This window comes from Oryctolagus cuniculus, chromosome 6, assembly GCF_051225735.1.
Source record: "Oryctolagus cuniculus isolate XC-2025 breed Fujian yellow rabbit chromosome 6, ASM5122573v1, whole genome shotgun sequence".
NCBI classification, from domain to species: Eukaryota; Metazoa; Chordata; class Mammalia; order Lagomorpha; family Leporidae; genus Oryctolagus; species Oryctolagus cuniculus.
In genome coordinates, this window is record NC_142872.1 from 96,324,148 (window position 1) to 96,349,455 (window position 25,308).

A 25,308-nucleotide genomic window follows, 5' to 3' on the forward strand; every position below is an offset into this window, starting at 1 on the left:
GGCTGATTACCTGAAGCTCCTTTGCAAGGAGTTCGGGCAGATCTGCAGCTGGGTCCCCTGTGCGTCCGCCTTCCGCAGTTTGCCTTTGCCGGGAGTAGGTGGACGGCAGGTGAGACAGCCTTAGCAACAACGTCAGTAGCGTTTGCAGTGGCAGCTGATGTTCCACCTGGGGTCCCGGCAAGGTCCTCCCCACTGGAGGGGCTTTGATGCGTCCCAGGGGCCTTCCTGAGCATTTTCGTGGAACTTTGAGATTGGGGCTTAGATTTAGCATTCCACGCGGCTACCTTGAACCTCGAAGGTTGTGGGTGTTTTGGCTATCTCACTGAGCCAATAATTTTGTAAGAAGCCCTGCTTAGGGTAAATTATCAGGGCCCTTCTGTTAGCATTAGGATCGCCCTTGATGCTACCTTTTTGATTGGCTTTAGGATGCTTGAGGTTCCTTAACCGTTAATTTCACTGTTTCCAGAGTACATAGATTGTTGGATGACCCGAAGATGAGTCTACTGGCTTGTGTCTATTAGCTTTTTTTTTTCCCAGCTGGCCAACAGGCTCCAGTTCTGCCATCTGGGCAATAAGGAATCCTAAGGGTGAGCTGAGATCCACTGTGGCAAGTCAGCCTGATCATTTCCTGTTTCTGTGTGCAGATCTGACCCATGAACACAATCAGGGCCAAGTGTAGGTTGTCCAAAGGAATTCTAGAAAGTCTGCATGGGGCACAGATGACTCTTGGACAAATGCCGATTTGGCATTTCCCCCTCTTTTGGGAGAGTGCAGAAAGAATGACAGCGATGGATGGAGTCCTGCACAGGAGAGAGTGACAGTAGCCAATCCAGCGTAAGCTGGCTCAGCTACATGTTGTACATCTTATTAAATAGCAAAGAGTACACACCTTGGGGCAGGCACTGTGGTGCAGTGGGTTAACGCCCTGGCCTGAACCACCGGCATCTCATATGGGTGCCGGTTTGAGACTCAGCTGCTCCACTTCTGATCCAGCTCTCTGCTATGGCCTGGGAAAGCAGAAGATGATGGCCCAAGGCCTTGGGCCCCTGCACCCACATGGGAGACCCGGAAGAAGCTCCTGGCTCCTGGCTTCAGATTGGCACAGCTCTGGCCATTGCGGCCAATTGGGGAGTGAACCAGTGGATGGAAGACCCCTCCCCACCCCGTCTCTCTTCTCTCTATATAACTCTTTCAAATAAATAAATAAATCTTGAAAAAATATTCTTCAATACTCTTAAAAAAAGAGTATACAACTTGAGGACCACCAGGTTCAAGGAAGATCCCCAAGCTGGACAGAGACTAAGGCCTTTGCCTCCAGAATGGGGGAAAACTGTAATAAGCCGTGGTCACTTTGATGCACTTGTGTTCCAACATCAAGCTCCTGAGAAGACCATTGATAAAAAACCCTGTGGAAAGATTTATGGTAAGTTACACCGACTAAAACCAGGGGGTGGTTGAGGAGTTGGCCATAATGAAGAGAATGCCTGTTCATGCTGTGTTCCTAGGAAACAGGGCCTGTCCTCAAGGGTTTAGTCAGGTCCTAAAGAAGAGGTCATTTCGGAGACCTAGCAATCATCCATCAGGGGTGGGCCCAGAGAAGTACTGCAGGGCATATAGTCAGCCAATCAGAGGAAAGGGGCTTGTCTGAGACAGATCATGCCCTATTTAATGAACATTTTGCTGAAAAAATTACAGATGTTTTGGCTCCTTTTGTCCTTTTGTGCTGAAACCATCAGAAGGGAATTAACTTCATCTTAGTGCTTTTCCAGTCTTTAGAGCTTATTGAAATTTTGCTCATCCTACAGAGGAACATTAAGTGGAGCAGCGGGGACTTCAACTGGTGCCCACATAGGATGCTGGTGCTGCAGGCAGTGGCTCAACCTGCTATACCACTAACGTTGGCCCTGTACGTTTCTTTTTTTCTTTATTTTTTATTTACATTTTATTTCAAAGGCAGAGAGAGACAGGCAGGTAGGGATCTCAGATACTTTGATTCACTCCCCAAATACCCACAACAGTTGATGCTGGGCTAGGCCAAAGCTGGAAAGCCCAGAACTCAGTCCAGGTCTCCTTTGTGGGTGGCAGGGACCCATGTACTTGAGCCATTACCTGCTGCCTCTCAGAGTGTGCATTAGCAGGAAGCTAGAGTCAGGAGCAGAGCCAGGAATGGTAAGCGCTGGTTCCTGTCATCCTTGGTCTCCTTGGTTACGTGGTGCTTTCGTGCGTTGGTTGTTTTCTGATGGGCCTTACTGTGTGAATTCGATGTCCTCCAACAAGGTGCCCTTTTCCACGTGTGCATGTACGCACCTCTTTCCCAGAATTCCTGTCTCCTAGGCTCTTTCCTTCCAAGGTCCTGACCAAGCCAGACTGTTGGCCGTGAGCCAGGAATCCGTACGTGTTCTCATCTCAGGCCACAATTCTTTACACTCAACATGATGACCACATATATATCCCCGCTGCAGTTGCCCCCAACGAGAAATTTGTTCCCTCCTTTCAGATCACCCTGAAAGCTGGCGTCCACTTTGAGCTGTATCCACTCTTCTGTAAGCCAAGTTGGGGATTTTTCATCCTCTTTTTAGCCGGTCATTTGGGATTCCCTTATGTAACCAGGCAAGGGGACATTTGTGCTTCTGTGGTGGGTGCCATGGGCCTCCTGGCACTGCTGCTGCTAGTCCTGGTGCCACTCCCATTTCACAACTGCTGCTGGGCACGTGTGACTTCAGGACTTGTTGGGGCCAACAGGGCATAGTTCCTAGCAGTCAGCTGGTGTTTTTGATTTGATCACTGATATTTGTTGGACAAGGAGTCCATCCGTCCTGGGACCCAGTGACACACAAGCAGCTGCTTCTCAGCATGTCTCCACTCCTCTGCTGTGGATGTCACAGGCTTGTGCCAGGGCCCCAGGAGCCCAGGATCTGATTCTTCCGCTGGGAGCTCACCACCAACCCCACGCTGCACTTCTCTCACCCCCTGACTCCCGTACCGCTGTAGGGTCTGAGGTCAGGTGGTCCACGGCCTGGGCCTGCTGCAGAGGCCTTTCCTGCTGTGGGAGCTGGGAGCCTGCTGTGTCACCCGGCGTGGAAGGTGTGGGTCATAGTCCCACATGAGGAAGATGGTGCCTGCAGAACCCTCAGAGCTCTGCCTGGTGCTGGGCTTCCGAGCCTGAGGTAGGAGACTTGAGATACAGCAGTTTGTCTTTCACTTTGGAGTCATTATTCCTGCACACCCTCAACTAATGCATGTCAAAAATCAGCCCTGAGGAGCCAGTGTTGTGGCGGAGTTGGTAAGGTCAATGCCTATGATACCAGCATCCCATTTGGGCACTGGTTTGTGTCCCAGCTGCTCTGCTTCTGATCCAGCTCCCTGCTGACGGCCTGGGAAAAGCAGCAGAAGATGGCCCAAGTGTTTGGGCCCCTGCCACCCACAAGGGGGACCTAGATGAAGCACCTGGCTCCTGGTTTCAGCTTGGCTTGGCCCTGGCTGTTGTGGACACTTGAGGAATGGACTGGCAGATGGAAGATCTTTCTCTGACTTTCAAGTAAATAAATTAATTTTAAAAAAAGCCTCAAAGTGGCCAGCGCCGCGGCTCAATAGGTTAATCCTCCGCCTGCGGCGCCGGCACCCTGGATTCTAGTCCCGGTCGGGGCGCCAGATTCTGTCCCGGTTGCCCCTCTTCCAGGCCAGCTCTCTGCTATGGCTCGGGAGTACAGTGGAAGATGGCCCAAGTGCTTGGGCCCTGCACCTGCATGGGAGACCAGGAGAAGCACCTGGCTCCTGCCATCGGATCAGCGCGGTGCACCGGCTGCAGCGGCCATTGGAGGGTGAACCAACGGCAAAGGAAGACCTTTCTCTCTGTCTCTCTCTCTCACTGTCCACTCTGCCTGTCAAAAAAAAAAAAAAAAAAAAAAAAAAAAAAAAAAGCCTCAAAGTGAAGAGGCCAGTCCCCATCTTCATAGATTTACTTCCCGTGAGTCTTTGCTTCTCACCCGTCCTATCCAATGAGCACAATGCCACTGATGTAACAGGTGAGTGTGATGGTCTGGGTGACATCCAGGTCTCCTATGGACTATGTCAAAGCCCTGAGGTAGACTACACTCAGAAACAAATATTCTTTTTCTTAAAATTAATAATTTTACATCATATACAATAATTGTACACATCAGTGTGACATTTTGATACCTGTATACAATGTGCATTGATCAAAATAACTCTTTTTATCACAGCCATTCTAACAGGGCTGAAGTGATATCTCACTGTGGTTTTGATTTGAAGAAAATGAACATTCTTTTTTTTTTTTTTAAAGATTTCTTTATTTGAAAGTCAGAAATTACACAGAGAGAGAAGGAAAAGCAGAGAGAGAGAGAGAGAGAGGTCTTCCATCTGCTGGTTCACTCTCTAGATGGTCGCAACAGCCAGAGCTGTGCCGATCCAAAGCCAGGAGCCAGGAGCTTCCTCTAGGTTTCCCAGGCGGATCCAACACCCCAAGGACTTGGGCCATCTTCTACTGCTTTCCTAGGCCATAAGCAGAGACCTGGATTGGAAGTGGAGCAGCTGGGACCCGAACCAGCACCCATATGGGATGCCGGCATTGCAGGCGGTGGCTTTACCCACTACACCACAGTACCAGCTCTGGAAATTAATATTCTTGATTCTCTTGTTTGCATGCAGACATTTCTGGTCCTCTTTTCTGATTACAATGGAAGAGAATGTACTTGTCAAATCCATGTCTGTGTCAACATGGACCTGTTGACTTAATGATCTGCCACAGCAGCAATGCCAGGACCAGCTGTGACACAGTTAAATGCTGGCAGTCTACATTTTTCAGAGGTGTCAACACGGGCTGTACCAGCAACTACTGCCCCGCATCCAGTAGGTATTTTTTTTTTTAATTACAGCAATTCTTCATATATAAGTTACCTATCTATTTGAGGTGGTAAGGTGGGACAGGGAGAGAGACATAGGGTGGTTGCAGTCTCCAAGTGCCCACAACCACCAGGGCTGGGCCAATTTGAAACCAGGAGCCAGGAAGTCAATCCAAGTCTACTTCATGGGCAGTAAGGACACAATTATTTGAGACGTCACCTGCTGCCTCTCAGAGTGTGTGCATTAGCAAGAAACCGGAATCAGGAGCAGAGCCAAGACTCAGACCAAGGCACTCCAATATGGGGTGCAGGTGGCCCAAGCAGTGTCTAAACAGCCAAGCCAAACTCTGCCCCTGTAGTCTTGAATGGTGGCGCTCATCTCTGCCATCTCTCCCACCCCAAAGCAAGATTATTTTTGATTTACTGTTGTGGTTGGAGGGTGGTTTTGAAGTTTCTCTTGGAATTTGACAGAACTGGGAAAGAAAAACCTCAAGCCAAGGTCAGAGATTTTGGTAAGATTACCAGGCCAAATGTACAGGAGTCTGCCAAAAGCTGTGAGCAGAAAAACTGAAAGCCTTGAAATAGAGAAAACAGAGATCACACATTGATGAACTAGTTATACATTCTCCAGAAGCTAGAAAGAAAAAACAAAGCCCATCCAAATAAACCTGAAATGAGCACAAGCTAGGGGAGAAAGAAAAGTGTGAATGCTTAGCAAGTAGACTAATACAGAGGACAAGTAGACTAATACAGTAGACTAATACAGAGGTGAAAAAAGAACAGACACTATGAATATTAAAGTGGAGGCTGGACATCTCCAGCTATCTGGCTTCAATGATGATCTCTGTCCAAGATTCGCAGAGTAAATCCTGGGGTCAGCACTGTGGTAATGCGGGTTACTGCCGCCTGCAGTGCCGGCATCCCTTATGGGTGCAGGTTTAAGTCTCAGCTGCTCCACTTCTAATCCAGCTCCCTGCTAATGCACCTGGGAAAGCAGTGGAGGATGGCCCAAGTGCTTGGGCCCTGCACCCCATGGGAGACCAGAAGCAGCACCTGGCTCCTGGCTTCGGATCAGCACGATGCACCAGCCATTGGAGGGTGAACCAATGGCAAAAAGGAAGGCCTTTCTCTCAGTCTCTCTCTCTCTCTCACTATCCACTCTGCCGGTCAAAAAAAAAAAAAAAAAGATTTATTTATTTAATTGAAAGGCAGAGTTACAGAGAGGCGCAGGCACACAGAGAGGTCTTCCATATGCTGGTTCACTCCCCAGATGGCTACAATGGCTGGAGCTGGACCGATCTGAAGCCAGGAACCAGGTCTTCCACATGGGTGCAGGGGCCCAACAACTTGGGCTACCCTCCACTGCTTTCCCAGGCCACAGAGAGCTGGATTGGAAGTGGAGTGGCTGGGGATCGAACTGGCACTCACATGGGATGCCAGCACTGCAGGTGGTGGCTTTACCTGTGACACCACAATGCCAGCCCTGTACATTTCTTTAAAAAATAACATTTTTAAATTAAAAAAAAAGAGGCCGGCCCTGTGGCATAGTGGGTAAAGCCACTGCCTGCAGTGCCAGCATCCCATATGGGCGCCAGTTTGAGACCTGGCTGCTCCACTTCTGATCCAGCTCTCTACTATGGCCTGGGAAAGCAGTAGAAGATGGCCCAAGGCCTTGGGCCCCTGCACCCATGTGGGAGACCCAGAAGAAGCTCCTGGCTCCTGACTTAGGATCAGTGCAGCTCTGGCCATTGCGGCCAAGTGGGGAGTCAATCAGCATTCTCTGTTTGCCTCTCCTCTCTCTGTGTAACACTGACTTTCAAGTAAAATAAATAAATCTTTTTTTATAAAGATTCATTTTATTTATTTGAAAGAGTTACAGAGAGGCAAAAAGAGAGAGTGAGCGAAAGAGAGGCAGAGGGAGAGAGAGAGAGAGAGAGAGAGAGAGAGAGAGGTCTTGCATCCACTGGTTCACTCCCCAATTGGCCACAACGGCCAGAGCTGCTAAGATCCTAAGTTAGGAGCCAGGAGCTTCCTCTGGGTCCCCCACGTGGGTGCAGGGGCCCAAGGTCTTGGGCCATCTTCTACTTTCCCAGGCCATAGCAGACAGCTGGATGGGAAGAGGAGTAGCCAGGACTAGAACCGGAACCCATATGGGATGCCGGCGCTTCAGGCCAGGGCATTAACCGGCTGCAAAACAGCGCCGGCCCCTCTACTTACTTTTAATAAGGTTTTACATTTTTTTTTAAAGATTTATTTATTTGGGGGCGTTGCTGTAGCTCAGTGGGTTAAAGCCTTGGCCTGAAGCACCAGCATCCCATATGGGTGCTGGTTCTAGTCCCGGTTGCTCCTCTTCCCATCCAGCTCTCTGCTATGGCCTGGGAAAGCAGAAGATGGCCCAAGTGCACCTGCATGGGAGATGGGGAAGAAGCTCCTGGCTCCTGGCTTTGGATTGGCGCAGCTCGGGTAATTGTGCCATTTGGGGAGTGAACCAACAGAAGGAAGACCTTTCTCTATGTCTCTTCCTCTCACTGTCTGTAACTCTACCTCTCAAATAAATAAATGAAATCCTTTAAAAAAAATGCTTAGTGAGAGAGAGAGAGAGAGAGAAATTTTTTCTATCTGCTGGTTAATTCCCTAAATGCCTGCCAACAGCCAGACCTGGGCCAAACCCAAAGCCAGGAGACTCAATCCATGTTGGTAGCAGAGACCTAAGTATTTGAGCCATCATCTGCTGCCTTTCCCTGTGTATTGGCAGGAAGTGGTTTGGAATCAGAGCTGAGATTTGCATTGGGCACTTTGATACAAGATGCAGGCATCAGAGCATTATCATAACTGCTGCAAACACCCACCCCAATATAGTTTTAATATTTATTTGCTTAAAAGGCAGAGAGACACAGAGAGGGAGAATTTTCCATCCACTGGTTCACTCCCCAAATGTCTGAAACACTCAGGTTGATCAGGGCACAGTCAGGAGCCAAGAACTCCATCTTGGTCTCCCATATAGGTGGCAGAAAATCAGGTATTTGGGCCATCATTCGCTGCCTCCCAGGAGTATTAGCAGGGAGCTGGATTGGAAGCAGAGCAGCCAGGACAGAAACAGGCACTGATATGGGATGTGGGCATTCCAAGTGGTAGCTTATCCCACTGTGCCACAACACTTTTTTTTAACTGATTGATTGATTTGGAAGTCAGAGAGAAAGACAGAGAGAGAGAATCTTTTATCTGCTGGTTCACTAACCAAGTGGCACAAACAGCCAGCGCTGGACCAGGATGAAGCCAGGAACCAGGAGCTTCTTCCAGATCTCCCATGGGGGCTGGGCCAAAGCACTTGGAGGCCATCTTCTGCTTTCCTAGGGAAAACAGCAGGGAGTTGGATCTGAAGTGGAACAGCTGAGACTCAAACCAGTGTCCTTATGGGATGCTGGTGTCGCAGGTGGCGGCTTTACCTGCTATCCACAGTACCAGCCCCTGGCTCCAACTTTTAAGATTCCTTGTTTCTTAGCATTTTCCGTGGAATAGATTTTCACTCATATTTACCCTTTTAACTTTTAAAAATGCTTTTGCTTTTCCATTTGGCAGTCAACACCCCAAATGTCACAAACTGTCTGAATCACTTTTTCTTTTTTTTTGCAATAGTGATTCCTATGGATTACATATGGAAACTCTGGGGGCCAGCATTGCGTCATAGTGGGTTAACCCATTGCCTGCAATGTCAGCATTCCATGTTGGAATGTGGATTAGAGACCCTGCTGCTGTTTCTGATCCAGTTCCCTGCTAATGTATCTGGGACAGTGGCAGAAGATGGCCCAAGTGTTTGGGCCCCTGCACCCATGTGGGAGACCTGGATGGAGTTCCTGGCTCCTGGTTTGCCTGGCTTTTGCAGCCATTTGTGGAGTGAAGTGGTAAATAAACTCTACCTTTCAAATAAATACATATTTTTTTAGATTTATTTTATTTATTTGAAAGACAGAGTTACAGAGAGAGGTAGAGACACAGAGAGAGGTCTTCTATCCACTGGTTCACTCCCCAGATGGCCACAAAGGCCAGAACTGCGCAGATCTGAAGCCAGGAGCCAGGAGCTTATTCTGGGTCTCCCAAGTGGATCCAGGGGCTCAAGGACCTGGGCCATCCTCCACTGCTATCCCAGGCCATAGCAGAGAGCTGGATCAGAAGAGGAGCAGCCAGGACCAGACCCAGTGCCCATATTGGATGCTGGCACTTCAGGCCAGGTTTTAACCTGCTCCGCCACAGTGGCAGCCCCATACATAATTTTTTAAAAAAGATTTATGGGGCCGGTGCTTGTGGCGTAGTAGCTTAAGCCTCCACCTGCAGCATCAGCAACTCATATACTCATACTGGTTTGAGGCCTGGCTGGTCTACTTCTGATCCAGCTCCCTAATAGCCTAGGAAAGCAGTGGAAGATGGCCCAAATGTTTGGGCCCCTGCACCCATGTGGGAGACTCGAAAGAAGCTCTTGGCTCCTGGCTTTGGATCAGCTCAGCCCTGGCTGTTGTGGCTTTTTGAGGAGTGAACGAGCAGATGAAAGACCCCTGTCTCTTCCTGTTTGTTAACTCTTTAAAAACAATTATTTACTTTGAAAGTCAGAGACAGACAGACAGGGAGACAGATCCACTGATTCACTCCCTAGATGGCCACAGCAGCCAATGCTGGACCAGGTTGAAAACCAGGAGCTTCTTCTGGGTCTCCTATGTGGATGCAGGGCTTAGGTACTTGGGCCATCTTCCACTGCTTTCCCAGGCGCATTAGCAGGGAGCTGGATCTAAGCAGAGCAGCCAGGACTCCAGTGAGCACCCACATGGGATGTCAGTGTCACAGGTGGTGGCCCAACACACTATGCCACAATGTCAGCCCCATAAAATCTTTACAAAATAAAAATCAGAATTTCAATCACAAATTAAATTTTGTATGTATCCATTTTTGTGTATTTTATATTACTGATCAATACATTCTAAATGTCATTAGAAGTTTCACATTGGGATCAGAGCTGTGGCACAGAGGGTTAAAGCCCCAGCCTACAGTGCTGGCATCCCATATGGGCACCAGTTCAAGTTCCAACTGCTCCACTTCTGATCCAGCTCTCTGCTATGGCCTGGGAAAGCAGTAGAAGATGGCCCAACTCCTTGGGCCCCTGCACCTGCGTGGGAGACCTCGAAGAAGCTCCTGGCTCCTGATCAGCTCAGCTCTGGCCGTTGCATTCATCTGGGGAGTGAACCAGTGGATGGAAGACCTCTCTCTGGCTCTACCTCTCTCTGTGATGCTCTTTCAAATAAATCTTAAAAAAGAAAAAAAAAGTTCTACATTTTTTCTTGTTCAAAATTTCTGACTGTACATTTTACCTTCCAAATGCATTTTATGTTTTGGGCTTTGATTGGAACTGCAATGAGATAGGGAGGAGTGGGTGGCTTTGCAGTGCTGGACTCCTGGGTTAATGGCATGTCTTCATCTTCTCAGGTGTTTTAGGCATACCGTGGAGTTTTCTTCAAGGTCTTCCACACTTCTTAGTAGTTGTAATTCTATGGGGTAAGCACTCTATCATTGTTATTGTAAATGGGACTATTTAAAAACACATCTAAAAATGGGTTGTTAGCATGAATATTAGGTATTGATTTCTGTGTATTCTAACCAGCTTGCAGAGCTTTTTCACTCATTCCAAGAGGCAGTCAATCGACCTGTTTTCTCCTGACAGATGGTAGGAAACGTTTTCTCTCTTCTACTCTAGGACCAGCATTTCTTTTGTTAGCATTAGCCATGGGCCTCCTAGCTTCGCGGGCTTTAATTTCTTAACAGTCCTTTAGATAAGATGTCTCATCTGATCGCACAGAGAACTTCAAATAAGTTTAGGATGTTTATCATTTATTTATTTATTTACGAACGAGGGCTTAAACTACTCCTAGACAAACATGCCAAACAAAAACTATTAACTTAATCACACAGGTGCTTTTCTTCTAAACTATTATTGTAGCTAAAAGTGTTGATATGTTTTTCTAATTGCCTGTTTTGTTTTGGTATCCTTTGTAACAATTCCAGATTGTCTTTACTAATATTTGTTATATTTTAAGGCTTGGGTCTTAGGTATGCTACTTGTACTGTTTAACAGCCGTTGCCAAACCACACTCTTAAACCATTATGAATACTCTCAAGTGTCATCGCATCATCTTAACAAGCTAGCTGGAAGTCCACATACTTCTCAGAAATGTTTGTGGAGACTTGGGGATGGGGACCGGCACAGCATGCTGAGAAAAGTGGTGGCACTGTTTAGGATTCAGTGGAACCAGACCCGGCCTGTATTTGCCATGAAGTAAACTGTTAGATAACCTGACACAAGAGAGACTTCCTTGGCTTCAAACTGAAAGTCTGTAAAATGAACAACGGGGAGAATCAAACGCAAAAGTGCTGTGAATTGTGCCGAGAACCATATAAATATACGAAATGATGAGACTGAAGTAAGGTAATTTTAATTTAAATGCAATTATGAAAGAAGATACAATATAAACACATTAAAATCTCTAAAGCCATGTAAAACCCGAAGGCATTAAAATTTATTAAATGATGCAATAACAACAGAATTCTTTATTTACAATAGCATTATTTAACATCAAATAAGCAAACAGCATCAGCAAAGCAATATTAACTTGCATAAATGTCTTTAAAATTTCTCTGAATATATCTACCTTTGCATAAACTGCTCACACTAGGAATACAAACATCAATGCAGGTGAACAAAGTGATGCTCAGAGTCAACTCCATTTGGAAAATAAATCACAACCTGAAACACTGTAAGCTTTCTCCTGAAGAACCGTAGTTAATATATTGCTTAATTTTACCCTTGTATAATCTTTTCATATACACACATCTCAGATGCAACTTCATGAGGAACTGTACAAATAAAACCCACAAATGACAAAGGAAAAAAAATGACAGTTAAATGTCTGAAGAAATGTATCATCATCACCGCTCAACAACATAAAGGTTTAGTGATGATGCACTTATTCAAAAATTGTACACAATTCACTATACAAATATAATACATCGGACAGCTATGTAGGAATATACAAGACTTAAAAACAGATCTAAGGCATTATGCTAGATTTTAGCATTTTGAGGTTCTTGCACATAGCTTTTACCTGTAGTAAGAAACTTAAAAGATTTTGTTTTAGTCTATAAAGAAACACCAGGGAGAAAATTCTAATTAAAATCGAAGCCACTACAGTAATTTTCTTTTGTGCAGAGAATGCTTTGCTTTTAGGCAGCATACTACCATACAAACACTAGAAAATTTTAAATTCACACCAACAATTAATGGCTTAAGTTGCATTTCAAAATTGATTGTGTATCTTTGGGTTCTGCAAGTGGATCTGTGCCACCCATTTCATGTGTTAAGCCCATAGGAACTCCATTTTTAAACACAGATTAAAAATCGCATCATATAAACTGCAAAAACATTGCTTTCAATGATCACAGGCCATAAGAGATACACGTGGGGGGGGAGGGGCATTTTTATCTTTGAGTCAAATGAATTCATTGTAGTAAAACAGCTCACTTCACTTTTTAAACTTACCACGTTACATGAACACTTAAATGAGTTTTACAACCAAGTTAATGTATGTATACTTTTCACATTATGTTTTTCACATTTAGTAATATAAGTAAAACACTGATTATTTGTTCTATTCAACAAAAACCAAGTATTCCGTCTAACAAATTTATTGTGTACAGCATGAGAAATACTGATAACGAAGGGAACGGATTTGGCTTTTGCTTCTGTAGTGATCAATATGATCAGAGCACTCGTTCACTTACTTTTCTCCTAATGGGATGGGAAACAAAATCCATTACCTGACCTGAACCAGAAGAGCATTTGTAATCTCTTTCCCTTCTAACAGTAAGGATCGCCAACCACTTGAAATGACCAGCATCACACGTTTGCAGATTTATCTCAACTGGGATTGACATGAAAACACAGTGGGCCAAACAGGGAAACAACAAAAGATACATGGATATTTTTGGATGGTGTTAAGAGTGAAAAGGGACTTACAACTCAAAACAAAACAAATCCAGTTTGCACTCTATTTCTCTCTTGTGCTGTGTGAAGTTAAAAGTCATTCTAATTCACAGATTTCTAAAAAGTAACTTAAAACCGGTCACATGACATTGTGTGCACATGTGCCTCATCCCTGGGGTGAGGTCCTGGAGTTCCGGGCCAACACCTGCACGGCTGGGCAACCCAAGGGTGTGGTGCAGAAGTCGTGCCTTGGAGGGGACGTGAACTGGTGGCCGCTGAGAAGTGCTGTTCCGTGGCCACCTCCCTGTACTGAGATCCCTCTCAAGTGGAAAAAGGTCTCGAAATGCAAATTTCCAGGTTTCTTTAGTACGGAGCAACACTCCCAGACTGTCTACTCAGCATTTATCTTTGGGCTATATCTCTCTCTGTACTTCCACAATCTGCACGTAGAGAGAGAGATATCAATATAAATAGGGGAGGTTGTACATTTTTCACCCTGCCACAAATAAACAAACACAGTTCAAGGAAAAAAATTTCTTTGTTCCTAAAAAGCCTGGCTAATGAGATATTATAAAATGCTTTGCTTTTTAGACATCAAAAAGATATCCCTCTGAAATTTAGGTAAGAAAGTACGTGTATCGGGGTTTGGGGAGAAATACCTCAAAAAAAGGCCATCAGCTTCTAGGTATTGCAGTTGTCTGAAACCGAGGCCGAGGAATACAAGGTCATTCCCCTACCAGAGTGGGCAAGAAAAACAACCATAAAAGTGGCCTGCTCAGTAACGTGTAGTCTTTCTAAGGTCATTAAGAAAGAATATAAACATATAAAAATCAAGAGTTGGTTCCTACAGCGGCTGCATATCCTATAGATAAATGATTTATGAGCAGAATCACAAGGTTTAGAAAATAAAAAGTCTTAAGTCTACAAATTAGATCTAATCAAGGCATTGATATCCTTTACAAAACACCTTTAGGAGACATTGCTATGAAGATATCTAATTTAATACTGAAGTACCTCATTTTTTAGTCAATTCCACAATATGTATACCTCACAAAAATTATACAATTAAAACACTTAAGTTCTCAACTTAAATTATTGCTTGTTTACATATAAATTGGATTTTATGTACCTTACAAAACTTCGGCTTAGTCAGCACTGCTAAAAAACAAAATAAAAAAACCCATGGCAGAGGTTAAATCTGTCGTGATATCTGCTGTCAATTTAAACCCACTAGTAGTTACACCCTCCTGGTGTGGAGGCCAGAGCTGCTGGGGACAGAAACAAACGTGCTTCCAAAGCAGGCGTCCTTAGCTGGACTGGAATCCAGTCTTCACTTGGCTCCTCTCCTTGCCAGGAAATGCATTTTTCTGAAATCCAATAGTTAGCAACTGGTAAGTGGCTAGCTGGACACACTTACGGAAACACAGGGCTTACCTGGTTTCTGCAGCTTATTTTAAAGATGTGAATGGAAGCCAGGAGGATGGGTGGGGACAGGAGAGCAGGGAAGGGCAGGGTCGGGGTTGCAGCGAGGTGGGGAGGGGGACGGGGACGGGGGGGGGGGGGGGGGGGGGCGGATGCTAATTCAAGCTGTCTGATTATTCTGAAAGGAACTTAATTTAGAAATTGAAAGCATTTCTTCTTGATTCATGATTTAGGTGAACTAGTTTGGTTTTAACAAACAGAAAAAAAGAGGAACACAGACGCATAATATTAACAGCCCTCTCACAGGCTCCTTTTCTTCTGTTCAGTAACTGCAAACTCTTTCCAGTGTGGTCTCCAGAGTTTTCTGCAGACGCAACCACGACTTGTTGGTCTTTACTTCTTGGGTGTTTCTGCACACATAGCGCGGTCCGTGGCGTCTGCCCTGCTTCCATCCCAAATGCAGGCTTTAGCTTGAAACACTTCTAGTTGTTTGGTTGAGTTTTTTAATTCTTTTCTTTTCCCCCAGATGAAATCTGAATCTTTTGTACTAGACTGATTAGCCAGGGAAAACAAAGCAAGAAACCAGTGTCTGGAACCGAACGAGAGCATGGCTCTCCTTAAATACATACATTTAAATACATTCAATCTGACATGGGATGAAATTTGCCTGTCGACATTGACTTTGCAGGAGAGATCTAAGTTGCACTAAGGTGAATGCAGTGAACAGACGGAGCGACTGTCTGCGCGCGAGCTTCAGGCTGTCAAGGAGAGGCCGCTCTGCCTGTCTGCCGCAGCCCAGGGGCTCCGCGCAGGGAGGGGCCCAGGCCCGCCTGCTGATCTTGCCCTGGCAGAGCTGGCTGGTAGGTCAGTTGAGTCAGAACAAGTAGCCACAGCTCTCCAGACGAGGAGGTGTTGTGAGCAAGTGAGCCCGGTCAGCCGAAGCAGCAGCAACCAGCGGCCTTCAGCGTCAGCAGTATTTCTGAAGGGAAACAGAGTTGAGACACACCACTGAGTGTTCTGACAAAAAGCCCATTATGAAAACATCAAGATGCCTGTTTTAAATAGTGCAGATCACAAAGGCTGTATCTGGATGAGCATGCTGGGTTGTGACTGGGTGCCTACGGGGCCAAGCAGTGTTTCCAAGGGCACAAGATGGAGTTTGATAGCATCCCACCTGCTGTCTCCCGCAGGACCGTCTGTGAATGGATCGCCAGTCTCTCCAGAATGCCCCTGTGCTCTTACCAGTGACATCCTAGCCCAATTTCATTTCCTCCACCATCTCAACAGAGATCACTGAGAAACACCCAGTTGCTGACAGCTCTTGCTTCCTGGCAGCTTCCAGTCCAGCAGGGGCCACCACTCCCCGATCCTTTCTCAAACTCACCCAGCACAACCTCCTGTAGGATGGCGCTCTTCATTCTCCCTGATGAGAGCTTTATGGCTTCAGCCAGCTTGAATAAACCCATTTTTTTCTTTAAGATTTATTTGAAAGGCAGAGTAAGAGTAACAGAGTGAGAGGTGAGAGAGAGAGATTCCATCTGCTTGCTCATTCCCCAGAATTGGCCACGATGGTTGGGGATGGGCCAGGCCAAAGAACTCTATCCAGATCTCCCATGTGGGTGGCAAGTACTCGGGCCATCCTGTGCTGTCTTCCCAGATGCTTTAGCAGAGAGCTGGACAGGAAGTGCAGCAGCCAGGACTCAAACTGGTACCCATATAGGATGTCAGCACTATACCCACTGCTCCACAATGTCGGCTCCTAAATCTGGTCTTGACTCCAGGAATGTTCTTGAGAGTTTCTGGATGCTGTATGCTGGTGATCTGAATGAATAAATATCCAGGGCTGCTATGAGCAAGAGGCGTTTCCTTGCTTGGCCCAAGTAGATCTGTCAGTGACTTTCTCTGTTTATTGACCTTTTCCCCCTTAGTCGTGTCCATTCACTTAGTCAATGTTAACTGAACATTTACTGTGCACCAGGGGTCGGAGTCATAAACATAAGATATTCCTGGTCATCATTAACACCAAAATGGTGGTACAGGCAAGGCACACACTGAATAGTGTGATCTGAGTACTGTGAGGGGAAATACTGGGTGCTATGGGAACATACAGCAATTGCTTCTGGGAGTTAGGTATTCAGACACAGAATTCTAGCACACTCCACCATTGCAGATCACCTTGTTCAAGTCAGATTGGAGAGGAAGCCAGCCCCGAGTAATCTACTCCACCTTGGCGTCCTAAAAAGAGTTCTGGGAAACTATGGCCAGGTTATGAGCCTGGGTGGTCAAAGGCAGAACTGTATTAGCCCCTGGTCAGGCGTACAATTCTCCTGAGGGGGGAAAAATTGCCTAGGGAGCAGGTGTTTGAGTCCTAGTTCTACTGCTGATAAAAGCTTCCTGTATTGAGTACCCAGGGAGACAGTTGGTGATGGCTAAAGTACTTGGGTCCCTGCCACCCATGCGGGAGACCTGAATTGAATTCCAGGCTCCTGGCTTTGGCTTGGAGGGTAAACCAGCAGAAGAATGATCTCTCTCTGACTTTCAAATAAATTTTAATAAATTAAAAAAAATTAGCTTAGAATATTATATTTTTAAAGAAGGACATTTACTGTACTTCATATTATAAAGCTGAAAATATATTCATCTCTAATGTGTCACTCTGATTTCATATGAAAATACTCCATGTTGTGGATTAAAATATTAAAAAACCCCTCAATTTTCCAGTTTGTCTACAAAAAGAAAATTCTGTTGAGAGAAGTATTAATATCCTTCTAAATGTACCAGGCTTACATGTAAGGTGGTATTCTTTCCTGTGAACTCCCACCAGTGAGCAGCTACTGGCTAGAATCCGTTTGGTGAAAGAGAGCATCAGGCACGAGGTGCACCTGTGGGGCCCACATCGTGGAGTGGCATCCTAGTTGCATCACCTTAGGGATGGGAGGACACTCAGCCCTCCATACTTAATCCTTCCTCTGGCTGATGTACAGAGGAAACAGCATGATGTGTGTGAGGTGTTGGAACAAGTCTTGGGACCAAGAAGTGCTCCGTGATGTCATCAGCACTATCATCGTCATCACCATGTGAAAGTCGATTCTAACTAGTGACTGATTTTCTTAACTCCAGTAGATAAGGCAACTACGTTACACTTTATGTTTACCTTTTACTTCTTGAAAGGCAGAGACAGACAGACAGACAGACATATCTTCTATTAGCTGGTTCCCTCACAAAATGCCTGCAACTGACAGTGCTGAGCCAGGCTGAAAGCTAGGAACACAACTGGGCGGTGGGGGCCCAAGTACTGGAGCCCTCATATGCTACCTTCCTGGGACACATCAGCAGGAAGCTGGATCAGAGGCGAGCCAGCCAGGACTTCAACCTATGCACTCCAATTTGGGATGCAGGCATCCCAAGCAGCATCTTAACCACTCAGCTAACCATCTGCCTCACAGAGTGTTTTGGTAAATCTGCGGCTGTACATACTAACTCTGCCTAAGGCAGGGTAGAATGATAATCTTTTTGTCAAGAAAACTGGAACACAGAGCCAATTAATGATGAATCACAGTGCATTTCTAGTTCAACATATACAACCAGATTACCATCAAAATTTTTGAAAAAAGTCCCTTGATTCATAACAGCAGCAGGGCATATTCCAGAAACAGGATGGAGAGAACAGAGTCCCCTACCTGGGCACACTAAATGGCATACTGATTAATGCAGTGATTTTGAGCTACTACTCAGGAATCAGAGGGATATATTGCACCTATTATTCTCTGAAGGAAACAAAAGTATCCACAACAGACTGCTTTTTGGCCTTGAATGAAGCAGAGATGGAAGATCCAGGTTCAAGAGAGACGGGAGGGGCCGGGAAGGTGGAGTAGGTTACGCCACTGCTTGTAGTGCTGACATCCCAAACTGGAGGGCCATTTTGAGTCCCAGCTGCTCTGCTTCTGATCCAACTTCCTGCTAGTGCACCTGGGAAGGCAGAGGATAATGGCCCAAGAACTTGGGCCCCTGCCATCCATACGGGAGACCAGGATCAAGTTCTTGGCTCCTGACTAAAGTCTGGCCCAGAACTGGATGTGGGGCTATTTGGGGAGTGAACCAGTGGATGGAAGATCCCTCTTCCTGTGTCTCTCCCTCTCTCTCAGTTGCTCTGCTTTTCAAATAAATAAATAAAACAAAAAATGAGAGGATAACTGAAAAAAAAAAAAAAAAGTCAGTGTTCCCTTTGGAAAATGAGCAGCAGGGTGTAAGAGTCAAGAATGTACAGTGAGGGGGCCTGTGCTGTGGTGTAGTGGGTCAAGCTGCCTGCCTGCAGTGCTGGCATCCCATGTGGGCACCAGTTCGAGTCCCGGCTATTCCATTTTTGATCCAGCTCTCTGCTGTGGCCTGGGAAAGCAGTGGAGGATGGCCCAAGTCCTTGGGCTCCTGCACCCACATGGGAGACCCAGAGGAAGTTCCTGGCTCCTGGCTTCAGATTGGCACAGCTCTGACTGTTGCAGCCAGTTGAGAAGTGAACCAGCAGATGGAAGACCTCTCTCTCTCTCTGCTTCTCCTTCTCTGTGTAACTCTGACTTTCAAATAAATAAATAAATCTTAAATAATAATAATTAAAAAAAAGGACAGTGAGAGGGGCTGACACTGTGGCACAGTGGGTAAAGCCACCACCTGCAACACTTGCATCCCACATGGGTGCCTGTAGGTGTAATGGTTGTTCCACTTCTGACCCAGCTCCCTGCTAATGTCCTGGGAAAAGCAGTGGAATGTGGCCCTAGTGTTTGGGGCCCTGCCACCCATGTGGATGACCTGGATGAAGTTCCTGGCTCCATGCTGGCCATGGTGACCACTTGGGGAATGAACCAGCAGATAGAAAACCTCTCTCATCCTGCCACCCCCCATAACTGAAAGAAAGATAAATAAATAAATCTTAAAGAAAAAAAAAAAAGAATGTGCAGTGAGAAGGGTAGATCAAGATGGCCACTGAGGGGCCAGTGTTGCAGTGTAGTGGGTTAAGCTACCGCCTGCAATGCCGGAATCCCGTATCAGAGTACCAGTCTGAATCCGGCTCTTTCATTTCCAATCCAGCTGCCTGCTAACACACTTGGGAAGTCAGTAAATGGCTCAAATACTTGGGCCCCAGCCACCCACGAGGGAGACCCAGATGGAGTCCCTGGCTTTGGTCTAGCCCAGCCTTGGCTGCTGCAGCCATTTGGAGAGTGAACTAGCAGCTAGAAGATCTTTTTCTCTCTTCCTTTCAGATAAATATTTAATTTTTTAATATGGCAGCTGAGTCAGATACACTGGACAGCACCTCCACACAGACACCAGGAGGTCAGGGAAAGACCTCTTCCACCACATGCCCAACCCCTTGGAAGTAGGGCAATGAGGGAACTCAGGACCTTGCTTTGGAGCTCAGAGGGACCCAGAACTTGGTAAAACCCGGAGACCTCTACCCTATGCTGCTTCTTTTAGGAGACTGTAGACCTGCCCCAGCAATAGGCAGAGGCCTGTGCTACAGCAGGATGGACTGGTTTTGGTGTCACTACCAGCCTCAGCAGGCCTGGCACGCACCAGTGAGACCCTAGGTGGGACCAGACCTACCGCTAGTCTGGGCAGCCACGGGGCTGCTTTTATTACCCTCTTCAAACCTTGGCATAGCCCCAAGGCAACTGAGGAGATCCTCAAAGTCCCCATCCTTAGGCTAGTGTGGTGTTTCATCACCTATGACTGCCATCTAGTGTTGAAGCTGCAGAAGTGTTCACTGGCTCATTGGAAATAAACAGATAGCCTAGGATTTCTGGAAGCACAGCCAGCCACACATGAATCCAGGTTAGTCTAACTGATCCTTCAATGTGCCGACAATTTTGTACACCACTGAGCAAAGAACTTACAGGAAACCATCAGCTCCCCTAATGAGCAAAAATAAGATGTAAAAAACCATCCATCTAGGAACTGAAAGTTTCAAATGCTCGGATGAAGATTTAAACAGGTGCTTTGAGGAAACACAACAAACCTGAAGAACACAGAGAAATGATTTACTACTACTAACAGAGAGACTTGACAGGGGGAAATAAATAAAATATATCAACAGAAATCCTTCAACTGAAAACTGCACTAAGCTATATTAAAAACATGATAGAATTCATGAACAGATCAAACAGAAGAATCTGTGAGAGTGAAGACAGGATATTTGAAAATATATAGTCAGAGGAAAAAAAAAAAAAAGAGAAGAATGAACAGAGACTACAGGAACTTTGGAACAGCACAAATGTCTCAAGTTATTTGGGTTAAGGAGAAATTAGGAAATGCCAAAGGAGTAAAAAGCACATTCAGAGTTAACAGCAGGCAGGCACTGTAGCACAGTGGATCAGCCACTGCTTGGGATCCCCGCATCCCACACTAGGGTGCTGGTTCAAGTCCTGGCTACTCTGCTTCTGACCTAGCTTTCTGCAAATGCATCTGGGAGGCAGCAGATGATGACCTAATTACTTGGGTTCCTGAGTTTCTGCCATCCACAGGGGAGAAATGGATGGAGTTCTTGGCTCCTGGCTTCTGCCTGGCCCACTTGGGGGAGTATCTGTGGGCATTTAGGGAGTGAACTGGTAGATGGATGCTATCTCTCCAACCCTCTTCCTCCCTCCCTCTCTCTTTCTCTGTCACTCTGACATTCAAATACATAACAATTTAGGGGCCAGTGTTGTGGAATAGCAGAATAAGCCTGTAATGCTAGCATCCCACATGAGAACCAGTTTTAGCCCTGGCTGCTCCACTTCCCATCGAGCTCCCTGCTAATGCACCTAGAGAAGCAGTGGAATACTTGGGGCCCTGCCACTCACACGGGAGACCCAGATGGAGTTCCAGGCTTCAAGCTTTGGCCTGGCCCATGATTGTAGCCATTTGGGGAGTCAGCCAGTGGATCAAAGGTCTCTCTTTTTTCTGTAGCTCTGCCTTTCAAATAAATAAAAATAAATCTTTAAAAACAAATAAATAGGGCCAACGCAGTGGTGTAGCAGGTTAGGCTGTCGTCTGCAGTGCTGCCATCCCTTATGGGTTCCAGTTCAAGTCTCAGCTGCTCTACTTCCCACCCAGCTCCCTGCTGATGCACCTGGGAAGGCAGCAGAAGACTGCCTAAGTGGTTGGACTCCTGCACCCATGTGGGAGACCTGGAAGAAGAGCTTGGCTCCTGGCTTTGGATCAGCTCAGCTCTGGCCGTTGTGGCCATTTGGGGTCAACCAGTAGATGAAAGATCTCTCTCCACCCCTGCCTTTCAAATATATAAAAATAATAAATCCTTAAAAATAAATAAATAGGAGCCAGCACGGTGTAATGGGTTAAGCTGCTGCCTGCAATGCTGGCATCCCATATGGGTGTGAGTTTAAGTCCCTACTGTTCGTTCGTTCGTTCTTTCTTTCTCTTTCTCTCTCTCTCTCTCTCTCTCTCTCTCTCTCTCTCTCTCTCTCTCTCTCTCTCTTTCTTTCTTTCTTTCTTTCTTTCTTTCTTTCTTTCTTTCTTTCTTTCTTTCTTTCTTTCTTTTTTAAAGATTTATTTGAAAGACAGAGTGTCACAGGGAGTGGTAGAGACAGAGAGGTCTTCCATCCACTGGTTCACTCTCCAGATGGTTGCAACGGCTAGAGCTGAGCCAATCCGAAGCCAGGAGCCAGGAGATTCCTCTGGATCTTCCCACACAGGTGCAGGGGCCCAAGGACTTGGGCCATCCTCCACTGCTTTCCCAGGTCATAGCAGAGAGCTAGATCGGAAGAGGAGCAGCCGGGACCAGAACCAGTGCCCTAGGTCAGGGCCCCAGCCTGCTGCACCACAGCGCCGGCCCTTGTTCTACTTTCAATTCAGCTCCCTGCTAATGTGCTTGGGAAAGCAGAAGGTGGCCCAACTCCTTGGGCCTCTACCCACTTGGGATAACCCAGATAAAGCTCCTGTTTCCTGGCTTTGGCCTGGCCCAGCCCTGGCTTTTGTAGCCATTTAGGAGAATGAACCAGAAGATGGATGATCTCCTTTACTCTTCTCTCCCATTCTTTATCTGTAATTTTAACTTTGAAATGAATAAAATAAATCTTAAAAAATTCATTATAAAAAATTTTAAAACCACAAATGTCAAAATGACCATAATACCTATCAATAATTACCTTAAGTGTAAATGCATTAAATTCTCCATTTAAAAGACACAGAGTGACTGAGTAGATTAAAAAAGACTCAATTATATGCTAAGTAGAGGAAACTCATGTCATTGCTAAGGACACACAAAGACTGAAAGGGAAACAACAAAATAAGATATTCCATGCAAGTGGAACTCTAAATAAAGCAGAAGTAGCCACATTTCTGTCAGATAAAATAGATTTTTTAATAAGAAAAGAGTAAAATGAGACAAGAAAGGTCATTATAAAATGACAAAGGGTTCAGTACAACAAGAGGAAGTAACAACTGCAAATATACACACACCCAGTATTGGAGCGCCCAGATACATAAAATAAATATTATAGACCTAAAGGAAGAGTTAGATTCCAGTACACACTACTTTCAGAAGTAGAAAGCTCATCCAGACAGAAAATCAATAAAGAAATAATTAAATTGCACCCTGGATCAATCGTATCTTACAAATATCTACAGAATATTCTATCCAACACCTGGAGAATACACATTCTTCTCAACAACGCATGGAATATTCTCCAGGAAAGATCATACGGCAGGTCACAAAACAAGTCTTAATAAATTTAAAAGACTAAAAATGTTGAGCATTTTTTCTGAGCACAATGCAACAAAACTAGAAATTGATAACAAGAAGAACTGAAAACTACATGAACACATGGATATCCAACAACTTACTCCTGAACAACCAACCAAGGGATCGAGGCAGAAACTGAGGAAATTTAAAAAATTTCCTGAAACAAATGAAAATGGAAACGTAACAACCCAAAACCTATGAGATGCAGCAAAAGCAGACTAATGGGTAAGTTTATAGTACTCAGTGCTGGCATCAAAGGAGGAAAGATCTCAAATAAACAGCTTACTGATGCATCTCAAGGAACTAGAAAAAGAAGAAATCAAATCTAAAATTAGTATAAGGAAAAGAACAATAAAATCCAGAGGATAAGTAAATGACAGACTAAACACACACACACACACAAACGATAAATCAAACTAAGAGCTGGTTTTTTGAAATCAGAAACAAAATTGACAAACTCTTAGCTAGAATAGGAAAGAAAAAAAGTGGACTCAAATATATAAAATCAAAGATGAAAAGGGAGCCAATATGATTGACAGCACAGAAATAAAAAAGACTGTTAGAGATTACTATAAGCAATTATAGGATAACAGATTTGATAATCTGGAAGAAACGGACAAATTCCAGGACACATACACCTCAACAAGATTGAACTGTGAAGATAAGAATATTTAAATAGACCAATAACAAATAGTAAGATAGAATCAGTAATAAAAAGGCTTCCATCAAACAAAACTGGAGTTTGACTCCTAAATTTTACCAAATATTTAAATAATTAACACCAAATCCTTTATAAATTATTTAAAAAACAGAAGAGGAGGGAATTCTTCCAAAGTCAACTCTATGTGGTTTATATTACCTTGATAACAAAATCAGATGAGAACAACAAGAAGAAGCTATAAGCCAATATCCTTGATAAACATAATGCAAAAATCCTTAAGATAATACTAGTAAATTAAATCCAACAGCACCTTAAAAAGATTATTCTTCAAGAATAAGTGGTATTCATCCTAGGATGCAACGTGGTTCACATATGCAAATCAATAACCAGAATACACAATAGCCACAGAAAAAAAGACAAAAATCATATGATAATCTCCATGTATGCAGAGAAGGTGTTCAATAAAATTCAACATCCCTTACTGATAAAAACTCTGAACAAATTAGGCACAAGGAATGTATCTCAGCATGATATAGGACAAATATAACAAGCCAACAACTCATATAATCCTGCAGAGGGAAAACCTGAAGGCTTGCCTTCTCTCTTAAATATTTTATTTATTGGGCCGGTGCCATGGCTCAGTTGGTTAATTCTCCGCCTGTGGCGCCGGCAACCCATGTGGGCGCTGGGTTCTTGTCCCGGTTGCTCCTCTTCCAGTCCAGCTCTCTGCTGTGGCCCGGGAGGGCAGTGGAGAATGGCCTAAGTCCTTGGGCCCTGCACCCGCATGGGAGACCAGGAAGAAGCACCTGGCTTCTGGCTTCAGATCAGGGCAGCGCTGGCCATTGCAGCCATTTGGGGAGTGAACCAACAGAAGGAAGACCTTTCTCTCTGTCTCTCTCTCTCACTGCCTATAACTCTACCTGTCAAATAAAATAAAATAAAATAATAAATTTTATTTATTTGAAAGGCAGAGTTACAGCAAGAGGAAGAGAGAAAGAGATTATCTTCCATCTGCCTGTTTACTCCGCATAATGGCCACAGCACAGAGGCCTGGGCAGGGTTAGGCTGAAACCAGGAGCCTGGAACTCCATCTGGGTCTCCCACATGGGTACAGGGGCCCAAGTACTTGGGCCACCTTCCACTACTTTCCCAGGAGAAGTAGCAGGGAGCTGGATCAGAAGTGGAGCAGCTGGAACTTGAACCTGTGCTCATATGGGATGCTGGTATTGCAGACAGTGGTTTAATTTGCTGTGCCACAATGCTGGCCTCTGAAGGCTTTCTAAGATTTAGAACAACACAGGGATGCACATTTTCACCACTTTATTCAACATGGTACTGGAAGTCCTAGCTAGGGTAATTAGGCAAGAACAAGAAATAAAGGGCATCCAAATTGGGAAGGGGGAAGTTAAATTGCCACTGTTTGCAGATGACATGTTCATATATACAAATATATAAAACTCCAAAGACTGCATGGAAAACTATTAGAACTAATGAAAAATTTCAGCAAAGCTGCAGGATACAAAGTCAACATACAAAAATCAGTATTGTTGGTATATATCAATAGCAAATCATCTGAAAAAGAAATCCCATTTCAATAGTTACCCCA

At 45.1% G+C, this 25,308-nt stretch overlaps 1 protein-coding gene across 31 annotated transcripts in view; it reads right to left on the reverse strand.

The window, feature by feature from the left end:
- Positions 1–11,316: 11,316 nt before the first annotated feature.
- NCOA2 (nuclear receptor coactivator 2) overlaps positions 11,317–25,308 on the reverse strand; it is a 299,083-nt gene continuing 285,091 nt past the window's right edge. For all 31 annotated transcript variants that reach the window (XM_070075148.2, XM_017341389.4, XM_089335359.1 and 28 more), the window contains one exon: positions 11,317–15,286. In XM_070075148.2, the coding sequence (XP_069931249.2) occupies positions 15,275–15,286 (12 nt within the window). In that variant the 3' untranslated portion in view covers positions 11,317–15,274. The remainder of the gene's footprint in view (positions 15,287–25,308) is intronic.